The 17,867-nt window shown below is 35.8% G+C and overlaps 1 protein-coding gene across 10 annotated transcripts; it reads left to right on the top strand.

Annotated features, from left to right (window-relative positions):
* The first annotated feature begins 226 nt into the window (after nucleotides 1-226).
* Nucleotides 227-13,752, top strand: sike1 (suppressor of IKBKE 1). 10 transcript variants are annotated; one of them, XR_015524013.1, is made up of 7 exons: nucleotides 227-417; nucleotides 2,973-3,219; nucleotides 5,873-5,978; nucleotides 6,052-6,194; nucleotides 8,092-8,205; nucleotides 11,455-13,017; nucleotides 13,138-13,752. XR_015524013.1 is itself a non-coding variant. In XM_087307821.1 (6 exons), the coding sequence occupies exons 2-6, from the start codon at nucleotides 3,085-3,087 to the stop codon at nucleotides 11,566-11,568; spliced, it is 612 nt and encodes a 203-aa protein (XP_087163947.1). In that variant the 5' UTR covers nucleotides 227-417; nucleotides 2,973-3,084; the 3' UTR covers nucleotides 11,569-13,752. The 10 variants fall into 10 exon arrangements, 6 of the variants coding, with proteins under 6 accessions (XP_087163947.1, XP_087163944.1, XP_087163948.1 ...); XR_015524011.1 differs by having other exon boundaries at nucleotides 2,973-3,243; XR_015524014.1 differs by having other exon boundaries at nucleotides 2,969-3,219.
* Nucleotides 13,753-17,867: the final 4,115 nt, after the last annotated feature.

The following is a 17,867-nucleotide window of genomic DNA, read 5'->3' as shown; positions in this document are numbered from 1 at the left end:
TTCACATTTTATGATTTATATTTTTTATAATGACTGTAGGATATTTTTTGAACTGAGTTAGTTAGTTGTTAGTTGTTCATGTTATCAACGTCGATATTTTTAATTGATATTAATTGATGATATAAATATTATACAATTGATATAAAGAATGCTTTTAATGTGTATCCTATAGCAGGACTTTTATTTTGAAAACACGCTTCTTCTAAGCTTCTGTTTGACGTTTGTCAGTACAGGAAGTTCTTCTAGTTAGTTGACAGCTTTCCTCAATCCATTATCGGAATAGATTTCAGTTTTGTCCTACTGAATATGTAACATATCCTAACATTTGTCTTACTGTATTATTAAGACCCATTCTCGTTGAGGACTGCGGTTGGAGTGTGTTTTCGCTGAATGTGTGTGTTTTTGGACGTGAAGCCGGTGAGAATGTCGTGTTTGCTTTATGATTTCATCTCAAACAGGACTTTTCATTATTTTAAATTCATATTTTATTATTGTTATTATTTTTATACAATGACTGTTAGTATATACTTTTGCAAAATGCATGCAAAACATAGAGAATTGTCTGGAATCAACGTCGATTCTATGTAACAGTGTTTTAATTTGTGATATTTTAACGTGTTAATTTGATATGAATTAATACTTTTATTTTGACCCCAATCAGGGCTTTTTTATGCATTTAAAAAGATTTTACACTGAGGTACAAGTGGTTTTAATATTCGCACATTTGTTCATTTTTGAACAGTGACATGCTCTGTGTTGTTTACCTCGTTACTTTGAATATTCAGTCTGAAATCGCACGTCAGTGTGACTTGAAAACAACATCAGCATTATTTAATTGACTGAACAATGTTATTGTGATAGTCATTACCTGCTAACATGATTTGCCTATATTCAACAAACAATGCTTTACTGAAATTATATTCCTCACAATCTCCTCACAGTCACTGCACTGTTTAACATTTGCACATTTAAAATTTTGCACATATTCATTGCACTGATTTACTTATTTGAACTGTACATACCCACTGCACATGGACATTTGTAATTATGTACACACCCACTGTACATATACATTTGTAATTATGTTTAACTATCTGCACACTTCTGATTATTATTAGCAACCTATACATATATTCAGTGTAAATCTCTGTTAATACAACCTGTATATAATGTTCATAGCACATCCATCTGTAAATATCACCATAGTTTTTCTATAACTGCACTTTATAACTTATTCCTGTATCCTGCACTTGCTGCTATTGCACTGCTGGTTAGACCTAAACTGCATTTCGTTGCATTGTACTTGTACATGTGTAATGACAATAAAGTTTAATCTAATCTAATTATTACGGAGAAAGTCCCAATGTGCGAATATGAAACCAACTTTACCCTAAATTGTTTTTACGAAGTCTTTTAGTTAAAGCTGTACAATATATCATTTCAGCATAATAATGTGTCGATCTGCAATAGTCTCATTGCAGGACATGCAATTTCAAGTTAGGTTTATAATTGATCAGCATTACAGTTCAAAACGTGGTTTGTGTAACCCTAAAATAGTGTTAAAGGTTTTCATTTGTATGTGTTTTAAAGACCTGTCACTGTGTATGATTTAAGCAAACTGAAACGAAGAGGTTATAAAAGGCATATAAACCAAAATTACTTGTATTTAATTATTTATACAATGAAGACTCTACACTATACAGTGTTATTTTATATATTATTATGGTATTTCTGTACCTCAATACTGTTAGATTTCACAAAAAATGATCAATGTAATGTATCTGTTCAATTGTACTTTTGTACAATTGTGTTTGTACTTTATGGAGATACTGCTCGACAAAATAATCTCAATGTAAAACTATGAATTAATTCTAAATACAGTTATACGAGATCTTGTGAAATTATATTCATATCGCACTACAAACCTGATATAGCAATAAGCCAGATATCGCAATAGAGCAATTCCAGCGTTATGGATGTGACATTTGCTGTAAAAACTCAAAATATAAATTCACAGTGAAAGTTTATGTTAACATTATATTGAAACATCTCTTTATATTTTCCAGAACAACTCACCACAGAGGTAAAGGACTAAAAAATAAATTTTTTTACAATATCAACATTTACATGGGGCGTCAGCGTCAATGCTTCCTATTCACTTTGAATGGGTGACGTCAAGTGTTGGCGAACTGAATTGTGGGTCCTTTGGTGCCATTCAGTGGCATTGCTCGCTGCAGAAGTTGCGATTTTCTCAACTTTTCAAACGCTAACGGAAGCGTCAGCCAATCAGATCGCTGTATGCAAATACACCAGCTCAGACAGTAGCCGATTGCTGACTAATTATTTTAGCTAATGCTGCTATGACGATCGTGTCAGTCCCAGCTTCAGACATCCCCTCTGTCAAGCGTTGACACTGAAGCCCTGTGTGAATCGGGCGTAAGGCTGAACAGCATGAAATGCCATCAGTCTACAGAGATTTCCCAGTGGATATCACAATAATTAAACCCTAAAAAAAGCCAAAGCAAAGCAAACACTACCAGATTACTATGGTATAAATGCAGCACTACAATATACAAAAGAGAGAGATCAACTTAGGTTGTCATTTACCTGTTCTAGAATGAATTGTTCAGCTGTAGTTTGAAATTTACGATGAGTTTTTCTCACTCTAAGGACTAATTATGCGGTCTGTTGTGGTGGAACTTCAACTGCCTGTCTCAGAAAGATAGGCTAATGGCCGCTGATACGCAGAATCACAGAAATTATAAATATTTTAACATTTTAAACTATCCTTATAAATAAACTGCATAGCTGCAATCTAAACAACTACATACTCAAAAGCCTCAAAAGTACATTATGCTGTCCAACAGCAGCAATATTTGTCAAACTGTAGTGAGTTTATTCCTCTGCTTGTCATGTGGGGGGAGTAATACATTTTATAAATCTGTCTAACTGTACTGTTATGCCCCAGACAGACTCGTTGAGGACTGCAGTTTGAGTGTGTTTTCACCGAGTGAGTGAGTGAGTGTGTGTGTGTGTGTTTGTGGAGGTGAAGCTCTGGTTCTGGACTTACTGAACCCGGTGAGAATGTCATGTTCGCTGGAGAAGGTTCTGGGCGATGCGCGGACGCTTCTGGAGCGGCTCAAAGAGCACGACACCGCGGCTGAGAGCCTCATCGAGCAGTCCAGCGTCCTCGGACAGAAGATCCACAGCATGAAGGAGGTCGGAAACACTCTCCCTGACAAGGCATGATAAGATATCTATTACTGACCGCATACACAGCTCATATACAGTTCAATTAACAGCCCTCCAGTGAATTTTAATTTCTTTTTCTAAATATTTTCCAAATGATGTTTAGCATACTAACATTGTTAAGCAACGGTGGGAAATGGATAGTTTTTGACTTCAACTGTATATGACACCTAGGTGCATGTGCCGGATGAATTCTAGTTGTGTGCATGTGTTGCTGCATGTAGATTGCACAAAATGACCTGTTTGCTGTTGCACAGAATGAAGCTTTTAGTGAAGAAGAGTTGGACAGAGTAATTTTTCCTTCATATCTTAGTGTTTTTGAAGGCGAGGCAAGTTTATTTATGTAGCACATTTCATACACAGTGGCAATTCAAAGTGCTTTACATAAACAGGAATAAAAGAGACAAGTATGAATGAAATAAAAAACAAATAATATAAAAACAGATGAAAACAGCGTAAAGTTTTTCCATATTCCAAAATACTGGTGTATCATATTTTCTCATTTTACTCTGGGACTTATTTTACTCTGGGACTCACCATTCTGGTGATCCTCTCCCCTCTCCCCGTGGACCCTTTTTGGTACCTATTAATCGATTGGATGTCTCCAACAGATTTGATTTTTCACCTGGAATCGAAAAGTTAAGCTTTACAGCTCTAATTACGTAAAAGGTATTGATCTCAGCCAGATGCCAGGGACTTTAACCCCTACCTGCAAAAATTATCTGTGGCAAGGATCTAACTTGTTGTAATTACGCTGCTACTTTCTTTTAGTAGAAATATCTAAACATCAAGATCTGTTTACCTAAGAAGCAAAATTAGACATCTTGTTAATTTCAAAACTGAGTTTGTGCTTCTCAAAACACAAGAAAATATTTTCTTTTTCAAATAATATTTCAAAATTTTTTAGAAATGTGATTTAAAGAATAATAATAATAATAATAATAAAAATAGCTAAACAAAATTTTTGAAATCCAATGCAATGTTATAAATTGCTCTGACATCTCATTCTAAATGCGTTATGACTGATAAGATTATATTATAAACATGTACTGTTGACAAACATTAAAACAGTCTCGAATGTCATGAAAAGTTAAATTAGTGGAAATAAAAACTTGATAAATTCTTGAGAGTTTAAATTTGGACTTGAATTGAGTTGAATAAGTCTAGAATAAATGCTTTGCATAGTTTTGATGTGGAACTGAAATTTCAGCTGATTAAAATGTTTGCAACTGTCGATAATTTTGATAAATTTGATTTATTTGTTGTGAATTAACCCGATCCTGATTTATTTTCTCGATTAGGAAAAAAATAAATAAATAAAAAATATATTTAGAGAGAGATAGATATAGATACACACACACACAGTTGAAGTCAGAATTATTAGACCCCCTAAATTATTATTAGTCCCCCTGTTTATTTTGTTCCCCAATTTTTATTTAATGGAGAGCGAATTTTTTCATTCATTCATTCATTTTCTTGTTGGCTTAGTCCCTTTATTAATCTGGGGTCGCCACAGCGGAATGAATCACCAACTTATCCAGCAAGTTTTTACACAGTGGATACCCTTCCAGCCGCAACCCATCTCTGGGAAACATCCACACACACTCTCATACACTACGGACAATTAACCAACCCAATTCACCTGTACCACATGTCTTTGGACTGTGGGGGAAACCGGAGCACCCGGAGGAAACCCACGCGAAGGCAGGGAGAACATGCAAACTCCACACAGAACCGCCAACTGAGCCGAGGTTCGAACCAGCGACCCTTCTTGCTGTGAGGCGAACGTGCTACCCACTGCGCCACTGCCTCGCCCTTCACCGATAATGTAGATTTTAATTAGTTCAACAACAAAACACAAGTTAATAGCGCATTTCCGCCTAGTCTCGTCCTATATTGTTTGCCATGCATCTTTAAATATTCGGTCTTAAATAGCATGTCAGTTTGGCTTGCACGCCAGCAGACAAGCACTAGTCGCATTTAACACAGACGGCAGAGGAGGGACTGTGATTCAGGGATTTATGCTAAGCTGTTAGCATTGTGGAAGATCACCTACTGCACCTTTAATGTTTTTTTTTATTTTTAAATCGTTCCAATTTTAAATGTTGGAATGTTCTAAATGAATAGGGCATAGGGGGATAAATGGGAATAGAACACAGCCAGGAACTGTGCTTCTAACTACAGCTTTAAAGGTGCAGCTTCAAGTGTACAAGTTTGCAACGCAGGTTACGAATGTTCGTTGGAGTGATGGATTTGGGAAACGCCAAATCAACGAACTATGTTTGTAATGACAGAACTTGAGAGCTTAATTGGCTAACGATGGTTTTCAGAAACACACCCCAGAATTGTTGTCAGTGATTTGCATGACACCACCACAAAATGAAGATATGCATGTTTTGCAAGATTGCTCTGTCTGTAAAACATATCTTATTGGACTGTCCCACTTTTTATCTTTGTAGAAATATAACTTATTTTATCATATTTGATATAGTTTTTCTGAATTGTTTTTGTCCTGAAAATAGCCCGAGATGCCGACTTGCCGTTAGATGAAAACATATGCTACAACACATTAAATAAAAGAACAACGACCCAATATGAAGTTCCTGTGTTTTCCTGTGTTTAGTACATGGAGGAGAACACCGAGTATCAAGAGCTGTCCAGATACAAGCCTCACGTCCTGCTGAGCCAGGAGAACACCCAAATCAAAGAGCTCCAGCAGGAGAACAGAGGCAAGACTTCTTCACAGCGTCTCTGCTTTTGTAAGGTGAATGGCTGACTGAAGTGTGTTTGTGCTGTTCACAGAGCTCTGGCTCTCTCTGGAGGAGCACCAGTACGCCTTGGAGCTGATCATGGGCCGATACCGCAAGCAGATGCTGCAGATGATGATGGAGAAGAAAGAGCTGGACACCAAACCTGTGCTCAGTCTTCACCAGAATCATGCCAAGGTGCCAGTCTGTTAGTGTTTTTAAATGTTTGGAGACTTCGCTCTTTTTAAAAGTTTTGTTGGCTTCTTATATAATGTCTGTTACAAACTATGCATATAAGTTATGCACATATAGTTAGTTATTTATATATTCTAAGAGTGACGGAAGATCAACTTAATTGCATGATTCTTAATGCTTCATAAAATGGGAGGAGCTAAACAGCTGTTTGGACACCTTTTGCTTGTTTGCAACTCTCTGATTGGTAGAATTTTATTTGGAGCATATTGTTACAAATTAAATTAAAAATCCTTAATCAAAAAGAGGTTTAAGCAAAACATAGCAAGATAACAGGGATTAAAAATATATTCCCTGGTGCTCTCTCCCCACCAAAAAATAAACCAAAAACACAACCACTGAGAATTAACAAGAAAATATTATTTGTTTACAGAAAATAAGAAACAAAAATAACATCAGGTGGGGTTCAGCCAAAATAAATGACAATAAACCAAACTAACTAAATTAGAGAAAACTTCCCTGAAAATAGATAAGAAAATAAAATACAGAAAATTTAACTCCCTACTTACAACACAGGAGAAATAGAAGCCATCAAACCTCCCAACCATGCTCCAAGCCAGACAGGGAGACAGAAAACCCGGGTTTCTCCAGTTATAATGTACAACTTCACATCGCCATCTCACAAAAACGCCATATAAGAGACATCAGCAACAAACACTCATATTTATCACTCAAGCAATAATATCTACACAGAGAATAACAAGCGGGGAATAGAGAGAGAGAGAGAGAGAGAGAGAGCGGGGAGCTGCTGAATCAATGCTCTCTGAGGTTGTAAATACATCCGCCACCAACCATGATCCGACGTAATCCGCTTCACCTGCCAATACTTCCAAATGAGAGAGAGAGAGAGAGAGAAAAACACCTCACACACACACACACACACACACACACACACACACACACACACACACACACTACACCACCACAACAACTACTCGTAACTCCTTCCCATCAAAAAGATGCAAACAAGCAGTTTGTATCTACCCACCTAACTCAAACCTCAACTTCAGCACCATAAACTCTGGACAGCGCATCTGCAACCACATTTTGCAAACCTTTCTTGTGCCGTATATCCAAATTAAATTCCTGGACATCCAAAGACCATCTCATTAATCGCTGGTTTGAATTGTGCATCCTATCCAAAAAAAACAAAAAAACAAGAGGATTATGATGGGTGCACACGAATACACACAAATTGTGAACGAACTTCCACCCAGGTAAACCTCAAAATGTTGCAATGCTAAAAGCAGTGCTAAAGCCTCCTTTTCAATCGTACTATATCTGCGTTGACATGCAACTTTTTGGAGAAATAGCACTTTCCTGAACCAGAACAGCTCCAGACCCAGTAGCAGAAGCATCCACTTCCAAATTAAAGGGACGCTCCAAGTCCGGTGCTGAAAGAATAGGAGCGTTACACAGCAAATCTTTTGCTGCCTGAAAAGCCTGATCACACGAAGCAGACCACACAAAAACTCTTTCGGTGCTCAGGAGATCAGTTAGTGGGGACACTAAATGTTTTGCATCAACTGGACACACATGTCCCTGACCTACCTTTTTTCCTAAGTACACAACTGTGGCCTTGCCGAATTCACATTTGGCTAAATCTAGGTATAAACTGAAATCAAACAAAGAGATGGTTTCAAGAAAAACGTTCCATCAATTAACAACCAATAACAAGTCTGATTTTAAAGGTTTATTTCTCGAAAACAGTTGCTCTATGGAGAAATGAAAGAAGTTGGAAACTCACCGGTTGTGTTTTATAAACTGTTTTACTTCAAATTGTCTTTGTGTTCATATGTAAATCAAGCAAAATGAACCTAAAATAAGTCTGTTTTTTTTCCAGGAGGTTCAAAGCCAGTTGGGACGGATCTGTGAAATGGGTCAAGTAATGCGTCAAGCCGTACAGATGGATGACCAGCACTATTGTTCTGTGAAAGAGAGACTGGCACAGCTTGAGGTAACAGCTCTGTTTTGCTATTTTAAAGGTTTCTAATTTAGTTTTCCAGCTCTCCTACAGTGGATTTACATCCATTCAGGCCAGGGTCAAACATTTTCTTATAGTATCCATTGCAGCATCGACTCTTTTCATTGGTTCAAAGATCCTCGCCTTACTGAGAACTTTCTCTACTCGGATTGACCAGATGGCTCAGTTGTCTGTAATTGGTTGACCAATCAGGATTGCATGATTTTCAAAGTAGTCGTGTCACAGATGTTTTCACACTGCATGACTATCTGGGCTAGCGTTTCGTCGCTGCTTTGTTTGAACTGCAAGATGGATCGGCGACAGAGGTTTTCACATTGCATGACTTTACTATAGGAAGAATCGCCGACAACTTCGTCCAAACTACGTCTCACAGTAGTATATCTTTTGTTATTAACTACATAATGAGAAAGAAGCCTTTAATGGGGTAGAAAATGTACATGTTTGCTCACCTGGGTTTAAAGGGAATTAGCCATTTCTCCTCAACGTTGATAATAAACTAATTTCTTTCTGTATGAAACGTCAAACAGACACGGTTGCTCCTGAGTCCTGTCAAACCTCCACTATTGCCTCCATTTCGTGGGTCCAAATAAACCGAAAAAGAGCGCTTTTAACTTCTCCCCCAGCCTCCCGCTGGCCTGCAGCAGGTATACACACGCACACACAAGTGAAAGCTGCTCTCTCATTGGCTGTAGGTGATCTCTGATGTTATTTTCAGTGAAAACTCAATTCACACGGCATGATTTGAATCGCCGACAGCTCCAGATATTTAGCACGCGAAATATCTCGCAGGCATCGGCGACTCATCGGCGATTCTCTCAGATCGCATCTTTGATAGTTCATACTGTGTCATTGTCACTCACGTGCACGAGCAGCGATTTGCCTGTGATTTCAGGCATTTGTCGGTGATTTCTCAAAACCTGTCGGCGAGCCAAAATCGAGGCTAAAATCACGCAGTCTGAACTAGGCATTTCACTAGAATGTGTTTTGTAATAAAAGTCTTATAACGCATAAGTTTTGTTATGATTACACGTAGCATCCACACTACTCCAGCAACTTTGACCAATGGAAATGCAGTGTTTTAAAGGAAGAAAATTAGGTAGGTGATCATGTTGGAAGTTACCTAGATGGGGACTATTTTCAGGTGCTGCATAATGTCATTGTGTCTGCTGCAGCCAAAGTATGGCAGCAAAGCTCTTTGATTATTACACCAGAATGAGAGTATAGTCCTTGGTTATAAAAGGCTAAAAAATTTAATTTTTTTATTTTCTGTTAATCTTAGTCCATGATAGAACTACAGAAAAAAATCAACTAATTTGCAAGTAAATTGCAAAATTATCAAAACTCTTGAGTCAATTTTAAGTGAGATGCTTACGGTCTAATCCGATTCAATGATCTATACTAAGCTACGCTAAAGGGGCTCCCAGCAGACCCAGAAATCAGCTAAATGGATTAAAATATGGTAAAACTCTTTAAAACATCAATGACGTCAAATAGAGCCATGAAAAAAAACTTTCTAAAGACTAGAAGCAACCAGGAAGTAGATCTGTTCAATTAAGAAAGTTTCACTTTTGATTTTGGCCTCCAACGACTGAAAAACAATTATCAAAATAAAAAAGATTATCATGTCATATTAGATTTATTCATGTTTTTAAAAAAATAATAATAGTTTGAAGCATACACTAAACTGACACCGCTAAGGTGTCAAAATGATTTGGCCTATGCACTATGTCGCTGTAGAATAATATTGCGAATGGGGCGAGGGCGAGTTATTAAACCACTCCAACTACTTACAGGGTTAGTACGGGTGCTGGAAATCTTGGAAAATGCTTGATTTTTAATAGTGTTTTTTAATAGTGACTTTTAAAAGTGCTTGAATTTGAAATTGCAGGGCTCGAAATTTGTTCACCAGATTTAGGAGATTTAGGTTCACCCCGAATGCATATTTGCACCTAAAAACGCCAAACGCAGTGCTCAGGAATAGTTTAAAACAGTTGACATGTCAACTTGCTGCAGTAAACAAAGCCTGCAATGCCTGTAAAAATACTACATATAAAATATAAGATATTTTGAATAAAGTAATATTGATGAAAGATGACAAATTATGGTTTCCAAACAGTTGACATAGGAACAGTTCATTAATTTGCAGCAAGAATATTATATTCTACATTAGGGATTTAAGTTGTTGTTACATGAATTTTGAATAGCAATGCACATGAAGTTGGAAAAGGTGTAAGAACCCTGTACATATATCACTTGTTTTATGTCAGTCAGTTTATCAGTGACCATTAAAATTACAGTTTAAGTTTTCATTTATTTGTTAATTTTTAATTTTATTAATTTTTGTTATCTTTTTTAAATATTTTTTTAACAGTTTTAGTGTTAGTTGCTCAATAAATTATCTATCTATCTATCTATCTATCTATCTATCTATCTATCTATCTATCTATCTATCTATCTATCTATCTATCTATCTATCTATCTATCTATCTATCTATCTATCTATCTATCTATCTACCTATCCATCTATCCATCTATCTATCTACAGTTGAAGTCAGAATTATTCGCCCCCCTTTGATTTTTTTTCTTTTTTTTATATTTCCCAAATTATGTTTAACAGAGCAAGGAAATTTTTAGAGTATGTCTGATAAAATTTTTTCTTCTGGGGAAAGTCTTATCTGTTTTATTTCGGCTAGAATAAAAGCAGTTTTTAATTTTATAAAAGCCATTTTAAGGACAAAATTATTAGCCCCTTTAAGCTATTTTTTTTTCCGACAGTCTACAGAACAAACCACTACACAATAACTTGCTTAGTTACCCTAACCTACCTAGTTAACCTTATTAACCTAGTTAAGCCTAAAAATGTCACTTTAAGCCATCTTAAATACTTGAAGAATATCTAGTCAAATATTATTTACTGTCATCATGGCAAAGATAAAATAAATCAGTTATTAGAAATAACTTATTAAAACTATGATGTTTCTATATGTGTTAATAAAATCTTCTCCCCGTTAAACAGAAATTGGGGAAAAAATAAGCGGGGGGGTTAATAATTCAGAGGGGCTAATAATTCTGACTTCAAATCTATCAATCCATCTCTCCCTCTCTCCCCATCTGGAAGTACAATTTTTGACAAAATAAAATAGTTATATAGCACTTGGTGTGTGATTTGCACTCTAAATGATTTTTCAAATGTTAATCAAATGCGTCCTTTTGTTGATGCAGATTGAAAACAAGGAGCTCCGGGGTCTGCTGTCCATCAGCTCTGTGAAGCAGCACAGAGAGGAGAAAAACCCACCGGAGACGACATCTGAGACTGTGGAGAAACAGGAGTCCTAATGGAGGATAATGTTACTTTAGACGGCAGTTTGTGCATTTGTGTGTCAGCTGACCTGGTGTCCACTGACGCTAATATCTCTGTTGGGTTTTCTAGTTTCCTTCTGAACTGTCCTGGCGGTGGTTTTAGCTCTCTTATGTCCGACCATGCACTTTTTCTGATGTTTAATATTAGAGTTATTAATATTTTAGTTCAGGAAAGACCCATGACCTCTTTGCTTTTAATAATAGACTCTTGAATCGTTAGGCAGATGTGTGTTATAGATCATTTCTTTCTCTGTTTATGTTTGAATTTTCCAAAAATGTAAGTATTTTTAATTTTAAAATAAGCTTTTTTCAGTCTTAAATTGATTTGTAGCTTCACATTCACTAGGTTTAGAGGGATTGTGGATAGTTCAGCTGAAAATTTTATATTGATTTGATGTTTTGATAAATGTTGGAAGCCGGTAACCATTGACTTCCATTGTGTTTGATTTCTTACAATGGAAGTTAATGGTTACATGATTCCAACATTCTTCAAAATATCTTCTTTTGTGTTCAGCATAAAAAAGTGAGTGTAAGTAAACGTAATTTTTTTGAGTGAACTCTCCCTTTTAAATTGATGTTGATAATTTTATGAATGTTGGAAACCAGTAACCACTGACTTCCATTGTGTTTGATTTCTTACAAGTCGATGGTTACCGGTTTCCAACATTATTCAAAATATCTTTTTTTTTGTTCAACATAAAAAAAAGAAACTCGTTAAGCCACTTTAGTGTGAGTAAATGTTAATTTTTGGGTGAACTCTTTCTTTAAATTGATGTTGGTATATTTTGAAGAATGTTGGAAGCCGGTAACCATTGACTTCCATTGTGTTTAATTTCTTACAATGGAAGTTAATGGTTACATGATTCCAACATTCTTCAAAATGTCTTCTTTTGTGAGTAAACGTAAATTTTTGTGTGAACTCTCCCTTTTAAATTGATGTTGATATTTTTAAGAATGTTGGAAACCAGTAACCACTGACTTCCATTGTGTTTGATTTCTTACAAGTCGATGGTTACCGGTTTCCGACATTCTTCAAAATATCTTTTTTTTGTGTTCAACATAAAAAAGGAAACCCATTAAGCCACTTGAGTGTCAGTAAATATCAATTTTTGTGTGAACTCTCCCTTTAAATTGATGTTGAGATATTTTGAAGAATGTTAAAAAACGTAAACCATTGATTTCCAATGTATTTAATGTCTTATTATGGAAGTTGATGGTTACCGGTTTACAACATTCTTCAAAACATCCTCTTTTGTGTTCAACATAAAAAGAAACTCGTTAAGCCACTTTAGTGTGAGTAAATGTTCATTTTTGGGTGAACTCTTTCTTTAAATTGATGTTGATATATTTTGAAGAATGTTGGAAACCGGTAACCGTTGACCTCCATTGTATTTGATGTTTTACTATAGAAGTCAATAGTTACAGGTGACCAACGTTCCTCAAAATATTTCCTATTGTATTTGATTTCAGAATGTTTCCCATTGTATTTGATTTCAACGTTCCTATTGTATTTGATTTCTTACTATGGAAGTCGATGGTTACCAGTTTCCAACATTCTTCAAAATATCTTCTTTCGTATTCAACATAAAAAAGAAACTCATTAAGCCACTTTAGTGTGAGTAAATGTTCATTTTTGGGTGAACTCCCCCTTTAAATTGATGTTGATAAATCTTGAAGAATGTTGGAAAGCGCTAACCATTGACTTCCGTTGTATTTGATTTCTTACAATAGAAGTCAATGGTTACCGGTTTTCAACATTCTTCAAAATGTCTTCTTTTGTGTTCAACATTAAAAAAAAAACTCATTAAGCCACTTGAGTGTTTTAGGTGAACTACCCCTTTAAATAAGCAGGCGTCTGCATTGGGAGCGTATTTTGTATGTGTGAAAACAGATTAATAACAGACTCATTAACGAACCTCAACCTCAGATATATTGGTATTGTTAATGTTATATGTATTCTGCGGTATTGCATCTTTAAAGCGTCTCGATGTGATAATCTTGTATGACTTTCACAGTGATGAGAATCCTCTGAAATTTGCCAGTCTTTATTATTACTGTTAATTGTTGTATTTTCATCTCAGGAAAGCAATCATGTGTGTCACAGCTGTTATTTTGTTTTGTTCATTATGTAAAATAAAATAGGAATTCTTTCAGTTTAAATGTGACCGATTTCGTCTTGTATTTAAGTTGCTGTCTGTTTGATGAATCATTATATGACTGTTTTGTGATGTAGAATATGCGAGTAAATTTCTCTTTGTGTTCAAACAACAGTTCTGTCTGGTTCTCGAATCTGATTGGCTGATAGCCGTGCGATATTCCCCTAATAACAGCGCTTACAGCCCCTTCACCCATGTGTATTACTCCGCCCACGTAGAGTGACCAGATCAATAAACTCACTACAGTTTGACAAATATTGCAGCAGTTGGACAACATAACGTACCTTTAACACTTTTTATGTGAGAATGTCTTTGTTTAGATTACAACTATGCAGTTTATTTATAAGGATAGTGCCTATTTTAATTATTTATAATTTCTGAGGCTTTTTCAGGATTAATTTTTGTGATCTCCCGATTGCAACAGAGAAATACTGGGAAATGTCTCTAGACTGATGCCATTTCACGCCGTTCAGCCTAATAATCTTAAAATGTGAGCAAAATCACCTGTTTTGTCATCACTTGAGATAAAATCATTCAAACACTATAGCTCTAAAGTGACAATGGTGAATTAGTAATGGCTTCTGCTGTTCTGACGTCAGCTGCAGATGTGAATGAATGGCGGAAGAAAGTAGTTACTCTTACAAAAGCATTTTGAAACTCTCTGGGCTCTAATTTGACGGTCCATGCGCAGGGCGCAAACGCTTTCAGGGCGTGTCAGAACGCATTTTTGCTAATTTAAGGACGGGAAAATCCGTTTTGCGCCATGGCTCATGCACCATGGCTCATGGCTTCCCTTTAAGAGCCAGCTGCGTCGCACCAAGAGCGCATTCGCTATTTACAGGATGTAAAGTAAGTCTAAGTGGAAAAACTGAGCATTTCATTAGCAAACAGTTAACAGTTTTTTAACAGAAAACTGTTAAACAGAGCATCTACTGCGTGATAATGAGAGATAATGGATCACTTTCGCTCTTGGATAGGGAAACCTTTTACACACAGATATTAATTAGCCTATAAATAATTAATTTCGTTTGTTAAGCCCAAATATTCGTTTCAAAACTATTTCTAAATTCAGTTCTAATTTCAAGCAAACAAATAAATGAATAATAATAACGAAGTGTGTTTAAAAACCTGAGTTATATCCTAAAACACATGCTGTGCCCCTTATGGTCTAAAACCTGACAGGTGGGCAAATCTAAGCTTGTTTTTAATAAAGCAAATATAAATATGGATATAATAAATAATACTGCTAATAATAATAATATTATACAAAAGCAAATTGTTATGAATGAACTGAAAAAGCCTCCCGAGATGAAGAAGACATAAAAGCAGTGATTTTTCATATTTATGTAGGCTAGAAAATAATGTTTTGTAATATTTTAATCCTTTATATTTATATTCTATATCTATTCTTATTATATCCTACATATATCCTTAATATTTAATTTTTTTCATATGTAAAGATATTTGCCTATTTTTCTCTTGTGTGTATTAAGCAGTGTGTAAGCGAGGCGCAACTCTACGCCGGAGTTTAGACCGGGTTTGTTTTGGTCTAATGAAAAATCTATTATAGTTTCTCAAAATAGCAACGCGCCATCGGTCCGCCTCAGATTGATTTCTCTTCATATAGCCGGATGCTTATTACATATCCATAAAACACTGTGATATAACCGTGCTCGGATCGGATCGCTTTCTCACTGCAATCGAACCGATCCAGGGTTTGTTTCAATCGAGCCCAGACCACCTCATTCAAGCGATCTCGGAGCGATTACTTTGGCGCGGAACGGAGCGCGATTGCCCTGTTCACATATGCCAAACGAACTGCGCTAACTGGGCAAACGAGATGCGTTCCGAAACAAAAGTGTAGGTGTGAAAGCACCCTAAAGTGTTCATTCCTTTATTAACATGTTCATGGGAATGTTCATATTTACCATTTCATTTAGGGAAACTCCTGAGGTAAATAAGTTACATCTCTAAACTTTAATAATAAATCTAAATAGAACGCAGCGCTTCCCACCTCCAGTCGCAATGACTTCTGGGACTCCTAGAGGGAGTTTGGTGCTCAAGTCTGCATCGATGTGTCCTCGATATCAAGAACACATCCGGGAAGTTTCACGCGTCCTCTGCTCTTGCGGTTTTGAGTATTTGAACTGAACTTTGGCAGCTGATGATGACGTTACACGAGAACACAAGACCGCTGAAGAACGCATATTGAGAAACAGCCTATGACAGTTGGAAGTATCGCACACCAGGCGCGAATGTTATTTAACATGAAACTATTCAGATGGTGCTCTGCGGCGTGGCAGAAATATGAACAGTGTCCTGAGTTGTAGCTGGGCGCCGCGAACAGCTGCCTACTTGCAGGGCCGGTGTGTGTATCCTGAAAGAAATCTATGTTTAGAATTCTAAAAGAGATGGGTTGCGGCTGGAAAGGCATCCGCTGGGAAAAAGACATGCTGGATAAGTTGGCGGTTCATTCCGCTGTGGCGACCCCAGATTAATAAAGGGACTAAGCTGAAAAGAAAATGAATGAATGAATTAATGCTCATATACAGCTGTGCAAACAATTAAGAGACCACTTGGAAATTCTTAGTTTGTCTAAATTTATAAATGATAGTCATGAGTAAAACAATTATTGTTTTGTTTTGCAAATTACTGATGGCATTTCCTCTAAATGTAATATAAAAATGTCATTTGAGAACAATAAATAAAAAACACACGATGTAAAAAGATGCCATGTTTCCAGACATCTTTAGATTCTTTTTTAAACAACACAATTTATTGTTTTTACAGATCAATATTTTGTAGAATAACCCTATTTTTTATATATAGCTAATTAAAATGTACTTTTACCAATTTTCAATTTGTCATCAAACTTATAAAAACAAAATAAATATTTCACTCAAACCGCATACGTAATACATCCAGAGAAACTAGGGGGTAAAGTCTAGAAGGGATACAGCTGCAGATACACATATCAATAGAGCATAATTTTGGTGACACTGTGCAACAATAATTCATATTTTTACATTACTGTGATGATTGGGATAGGGATCAAAGTTTAAAAAAAGGCAGTTTAATGGTAATTCAATAAATAACATTCTGTATAATTACTGTTTTACATTACTGTTAGGGTATGGGTAGATGTTAATACAATACAATTTATTGGGTAATTTAATGAATTATATGAAAAATACTCTGTATAATTACTGTTTTTACATTACTGTAAGGGTTGGGGTAGGCGTTTGGGTCAATAACTTACAATTTATTAGGGTAATTTAATAAATAATATCAATAATACACTGTATAATTACTGTTTGTATATTAGTGTGAGGGTTGGGGTAGGGGTAGATGTTAATACAATACAAATAAACGGGTAATTTAATAAATAATACTTAGTATAATTACTGTCTTTACATTACTGTGAGGGTTGGAGTAGAGGTTTAGGTTAATAACATAGAATTTAATGGATAATTTAATAAATAATATGAATAATAATCTGTATTATTGCTGTCTTTGCACTACTGTGAGGGTTGGGGTAGGGGTTTGGGCTAATAACTTTCAATTTATTTGGGTAATTTAATAAATAATATCAATAATACTCTTTAAAATTACTGACTTTACATCACTGTGAGGGTTAGGGTAGGGGTTTGGGTTAACAACACACAATTTAATGCAGTGGTTCTCAACCGGTGGGACGCACTACATGGGTAATTCAATAAATAATATGAATAATACTCTGTATAATTACTGTTTTTACATTACAATGTAAAACAGTAAGGTACATTAGTAAGGGTTGGGTAAGGGTAGAAGGTAATAAAATACAACTTAATAGGTAATTTAATAAATATCATGAATAATACTCTGTATAATGACTGTGAGGGTCGGGGTAGGGGTGGATGGTAATATGATAAGATTTAATGGGTAACTTAATACATAACATGAATATTATTACTGTTTTTACATTACTGTGAGGGTTTGGCTAGGGGTGGACGTTAATAAAACATTTAATTGATAATTTAATATATTATTATTGATAACGTTTGGCCGCAGCTGTATCTCTTCTAAGCTGGGTATTTTTAAAACTTGCATTATTTCTCCGCCTGTCCAGCGGGTGGCGCC

The sequence above is a fragment of the Danio rerio genome, chromosome 23 (assembly GCF_052040795.2).
Source record: "Danio rerio strain M-AB ecotype USA chromosome 23, GRCz13ab, whole genome shotgun sequence".
Lineage (NCBI taxonomy): Eukaryota > Metazoa > Chordata > Actinopteri > Cypriniformes > Danionidae > Danio > Danio rerio.
This window is presented reverse-complemented; position numbering and strand designations above follow the sequence as displayed.